The sequence below is a fragment of the Leucoraja erinacea genome, chromosome 1, assembly GCF_028641065.1.
Source record: "Leucoraja erinacea ecotype New England chromosome 1, Leri_hhj_1, whole genome shotgun sequence".
NCBI lineage: Eukaryota > Metazoa > Chordata > Chondrichthyes > Rajiformes > Rajidae > Leucoraja > Leucoraja erinaceus.
Genome location: NC_073377.1, coordinates 54,520,854 through 54,526,618, shown reverse-complemented (window position 1 = coordinate 54,526,618; position 5,765 = coordinate 54,520,854). Strand labels below are relative to the sequence as shown.

Sequence of the window (5,765 nt, the reverse complement as noted above, 5' to 3'; positions counted from 1 at the left end):
TTATTCCGGTGTCCTGCGACGTTCCATTTTAGCTGTTCCATACTAAACCTTGTCTTGGGACCTATGGACCGCACTATGATACAAATATGATAACAACGTAGGCAACAGTGAAATGAAAGAAAGGAAAACACCGTATACATTTTTATGATCAATAGTTTGCAGAACTGATCTGCTTGAACTTAATAATTCAAGTTACCTTGAGCATTCAACAGAAATCCTGAGCTATTTCTCTGGAAAAGGGTTTATTTAAATAATTCAGATTGATCAGCTTGCGTGAAGGAGACTTTCTTGTGTGGTAGCTTATATGAATAAAGTAATGAAAGAATATAATTGCATCTCGTCAGTCGTTCCATTCCCACTGGCGACGCTGCTATTAAAATGAAAAAAGAGAAATCTTCAAAATATCTGGATCGCTATTAAAGTCAATCTGAGATATGATGAACTAACTTCTGCCGAGCTAATGAAGTTTTGAATTATTGAAGCCACAGAACTGAAGTTTCAAAATTCTAATTGTTGCATTATCTAGGGGAAGCCCAGTAGAGTATTTCCCCTGTTCCAAATTAGATTGATTCCGTTTGGGAGACGGGTCTTATTCTCTGCGGTCTGTGCGAGCATTCTTCGGGCGGGCTCTGCTGTTTGATCGGTGGTCACCTGTTTATTGATCTCTAGGTGGCAGCAAATCTCCTTTGCGCTTTGAGTGGTGCGCTATCCGTGGTGCTGAAAGTACAAATACAGCGAAACAGGTGTCTCCGTTGCATGGGCGAAATTGTAAAGAAACTATTTAATCGATGGTTGTAAGATGACGGTATTTTACCTTTTTAATTAATATTATAATTACGTTTACCTCACCAAACGGCGGCAAACAAATATCACCCGTAATGTAAAAAGCTTGCTGTACTTTTTACTCTGCCCGCTAATTACACTTATAACTCAGCGTAGCTCTACCCATGCAGCAGTGCAACGGGTTTATAGTTCCATTAACACTGTATATTTGATCCCTACATTTGGCTGATTAACCATTATACATGAAGAGACAGAGCTCTATTTAGCTTCGATGCTTTGGGTTGTTCAGAAGTGTTCAACAATGTGAAATCTCTCAACCCTGTAATTTGGAAAATAACGCACGGGAAAAAAAAGTTATGGAAGCCGAAGATGTTAATGATGAAATAATTCTTTATCGGGTGTTACTTCACACTCAAATGTAAATTCGTAGCTAATTGTTAACATTTGTTTTTAATACTGTAGTTTTCAAGTTTCGGCTGCAACAGAATATACAGCAAAAACAAACGGCAACAGATGAGGAAAGGTGAACGGACCCCCGGCTGCACCACTAGAAACAAGCAAGAGACACATTTCATTCTTAATGTCATCACGTTGGGAAAGATACGCGCAGAAAACGGCCGAGCGACGTGAGCTAATGACCAACGCCGTCCGTATTATTGATCCAAGAATCAGACCTGGTTGAGGCATAATGAGAAGAAAATTTGTATTTTTTGGACGTGGGAAATCTGGATACTCGAGGCGTGAGTCAAAAGGAACAAATGAGGAGGAAAAATGCAGCCGTGCTCCTAGCCGCTCTCAGTTGCACCAACATCAGTACCAGTAAGGAAAGGCGCACTCCAGAGACCTATTAGCTATCTGACGTATCCTGGACGGCGGTATATATTAATTCACTCAGTCATCATTCGTTGAGCGAAACGCCAATGATTTATAGAAATAAGAAAATGTGGCGACGTGTTCGATGTGTTTAGGACTTCACCTTCTCATTTAAATAATGTAGTTTCGCCGGGAATTTGCAGACCGCACGCTTGACACAACTTCTCCTCGGCTCCTTGGCGATCTCACCATGGAAATGTACAACGACAGCACCTTTTCCTACTCGGGGTTCACCAAGGAAAACAATACGAACTTTTCGGAGGTGACGCTGAGTTACCAGATTATAACTTCACTGTTTATAGGAACTATGATCCTCTGCTCTATTATTGGGAATGCTTGTGTGATCGCCGCTATAGCACTGGAGCGTTCTCTACAAAATGTAGCCAACTATCTAATAGGGTCACTTGCTGTCACCGATCTGATGGTGTCGGTGTTGGTACTACCCATGGCTGCTCTGTATCAAGTTCTGAACAAATGGACCCTGGGACAGGTAACCTGTGACATTTTTATCTCTTTAGATGTGTTATGTTGTACATCTTCTATCCTGCACCTTTGCGCGATTGCTTTGGACAGATACTGGGCTATTACTGATCCAATAGACTATGTGAACAAGAGGACTCCGAGACGAGCCGCTATTCTAATAAGCTTGACATGGCTGGTCGGATTTTTAATTTCAATCCCACCCATGTTAGGCTGGAGAAAGCCCGAAGACAGAGCTGATCCCGATGCTTGTAATATTAGTCAAGACCCCGGCTATACCATTTATTCCACTTTCGGTGCCTTTTACATCCCGCTAATATTGATGTTAGTCCTGTATGGAAGGATATTCAAAGCCGCCAGGTTCCGCATACGCAAAACGGTGAAGAAATCGGAGAAGCAAAAAGTAGCAGACACTTGCCTGACTGTTTCTCCAGCCGTCGCGCAAAAGAAAAGCAACGGTGAGAACAGCAAGAACTGGAGGAGGAGCGTGGAGCCCAAGCCTGCCTGCATCAACGGGGCCACTCGGCACGGGGAAGAAGGGCCAGCTTTAGAAGTTATCGAGCTGCACCACTACCACCCCAAAGGTCACCTTCCTCTGCCCAGCCACACCAACAGCCAATTGACATTTTGCTTTGAGGCGAGGAATGATAAGAACGTTGAAGCCAAGAGAAAAGTGGCCCTCGCCCGCGAGCGGAAAACGGTGAAAACTTTGGGCATCATTATGGGCACCTTCATCTTCTGCTGGTTGCCATTTTTCATCGTTGCCCTTGTACTGCCATTCTGTGGACCGCACTGTTACATGCCAATGTGGCTCCACGCAGTCATCAACTGGCAAGGCTATTCCAATTCTCTCCTAAATCCCATAATTTATGCTTATTTCAATAAGGATTTCCAAAGTGCTTTCAAAAAAATTGTAAAATGCAAGTTCTGCAGGCAATAATTCAACCATCATTCCAAATTCATTACTGTGGTGCATTAGTCCAAAAACAAACCATACAATTTTAACGTAATGTATTTAACATTTATTTTAGTCTGTACTTGTGGCACGAAGACAACTGGATTCAACTTGTATCAGATTGGCATTGCTGTACACATGACAACATTCGTGCTGACATCACATTTCAAACAACATTTCAAATTAGAAGACAAAGGCCTATCCAGTTTCGATATAATCGTTGTTTCCTTGAAACCTAATTGGAAAGTGTCCGTGTTGTTCTGCGATTTAACCACGCAATTCTGGACCTTGTATCCGCAGCTGTCAATGTGCCGAGCTAAGCGGCACCATTTGTAGACGAAAACTGATACCTGTCTTCACTTGATGTGTGTCTCACAACCCCACGTATGCCGTGTGCTGAGGTTTTCTGCTAGTCTTTACTTTTGTGATTTTTTTCGAAGTTGCAGAGTTGGGCCAGTGATCGTTCGCAATCAGTAACAGTGACTTCCACTTAATGCAAAATAAAACTCGCCAGTTAAAAGAAAATACATGCTTGTGTGCGTTTATTGAACTGCGTACAATGCAGGGACAGTGGGGCCGAAATTCATACCATTTATCCCACTGCCTCCAGCGATGCATTAACTTATGTAAACAATTTCATGGTGTTAGGTAATTGGCATGAAAATAAATTGTTTTAATTTAACTGATGAGAGTGCTCCATGGCTAGAAACTGCTGTATGGATCCAGCAACAGAGTGGTTAGAAGCTACTATACAGATAATTAAATACCTGAATATCGAGGCGAGTATAATCAAACTCCCCCTCCCCAACCCATTCTGGAAAATTATAGCCCTTAGGAAAAAATGGACGATTTAAATGCACATGGACTCGTATAAACAAGTACAGAAATATCATAAAAATCCTCTCAGGTTCACTGGAGCCCCGAAGGACGTTTAAATATTTATGTGGCTTGGGTTATAAATGACCCACTCCAGTAGTTGAATCTTAACGGCCATCTGAAATGGGGGGCGAATCCGTTAACTGATAGACCAACACGTCTCCAAATCATCAGGTTTATTGTAGCCTGAGCTGTTTAACAGAAAGTTAAACAATACATCAAATGCAAATAGTCTTTTGTGCAATCTGCGGTGACGGGTGGTTATGTTACGCCTGTAATTTAAGCAGCAGTTAAAAGGCAGGTATTTGACACAAATGTCGATTTATAATTATATGAAGCATTAATTGTTTGATGATGCATATTGCACCTGTCATATTTCAGTAACCCGTCTTCTTAACTGTAAGAAGATCATCGACCAACTCCAGAAAACTGGAGACTATCCAAGACTGTGTCAACAAGTCACATGAACTGTGACTTACTTACTGGTCTGGATTTGTTTCTTCCCAGTCCCGGCCCAGTTCCAGTTCGACGACATTGGACTCCATTAAGTAAAGTCTTCTGAAATAATGTTCTGATCGATTTCAATTTATTGCGGTTCAATCTATCACTCTTTTCTACAACCTCATTGTATCCCGACAGCGCTATTTAATGATCTCTAACGAAGGGCGGTGATCATTTCAATGACTCCTTGCCTCCTAATGCAAGGCACTATGTAGATTCGTAGGTGCTCTCCCCGCAAGCCCTGTCACCTGTCACCTGCCCCATAAGATTGAGTGCCTTCTGAGGAAGGGTAAATCTGGCTATTGGCTTGGAGGGTCGCTTTAGAAACAGAGCTGAGATGATGGGGAAAGTTGGCGGATGAGAGAAGCCAATGTTAACGAATAAACGTGCGGGTAAAACGCCGAACAGGTGTAGGCGCTGTCGTGCTCCTGTTTCAACTGGATGTCACTTGAAACCAATCAGGGTAATACAGATGATATATACAAAATGCTGGAGTAACTCAGCGGGACAGGCAGCAGCTCTAGATAGAAGGAATGGGGGACGTGTCGGGTCAAGACCCTTGTTCAGAATACCGATTGTCGTTTAGAGTAAAGCAACACTCGGTTGACACAGAAAGACACAATGTGAATTCTCGGCCGAGGAGAACGATAGGCAAATCCTCAACCCCCCCCCCCCCCCCCCCCCGAACAATGGGTAGTTCACAACTGCTACTAGAATGCCCTTAGCGGAAGGATGTGACCAGGTTAGTGCTGTAACACTTGGAGCAGATCTTCCTGGTGAATATCATACTGCTAGAATGACCCACGCCCCAGCCGCACCATCATCCCACAGCACCCAGTCTTGAAGAAAACGCATTCTTTACGCATTATTCATTTTGGAGAACATTCCCACGTTTAAATACAACGTTGTCAGGTAAAATGTTTATGTGGTGGGACGTGAGGCTATTAAACCTGTGCCCGCAATCTAGAGGTCATCATTTTGAATTAGAAATCTGGAAGGAACCTCAAACCCTTCTGAACTCAGACTCTAATTGCTCCCGTGGTGGTAGCTCTGCTTGGTTTCGGTAATTTAAGGCAAAAACCTTTATTTTGGCAACGTTGCGATTTGTTTGGAGCCAATATAGTTGAAGCCAACAAAAATATTACATAATGCAAACTGTACCAATATACAACGTCATCATCAATGTAGCAGAGCACCTCAGAGATATTTATAATTGTGACCAACTTCAAGGAAGAAGACAATTTCTATACCGGTGAACTACAGAAGGGTTTCTAGTTATCTATCACAGGGTGGATTT

The 5,765-nt window shown here is 42.6% G+C and overlaps 1 protein-coding gene across 1 annotated transcript; it reads left to right on the top strand.

Moving 5' to 3' along the window:
* Window positions 1–1,200: 1,200 nt before the first annotated feature.
* htr1aa (5-hydroxytryptamine (serotonin) receptor 1A a) lies at window positions 1,201–3,602 on the top strand. Its single transcript, XM_055637980.1, has one exon. The coding sequence runs from the start codon at window positions 1,847–1,849 to the stop codon at window positions 3,074–3,076; it is 1,230 nt and encodes a 409-aa protein (XP_055493955.1). The 5' UTR covers window positions 1,201–1,846; the 3' UTR covers window positions 3,077–3,602.
* Window positions 3,603–5,765: the final 2,163 nt, after the last annotated feature.

Coding starts and splice junctions, on each gene's coding strand:
- htr1aa (XM_055637980.1), top strand. CDS start 1,847: ATGGAAATGTACAACGACAGCACCTTTTCCTACTCGGGGTTCACCAAG.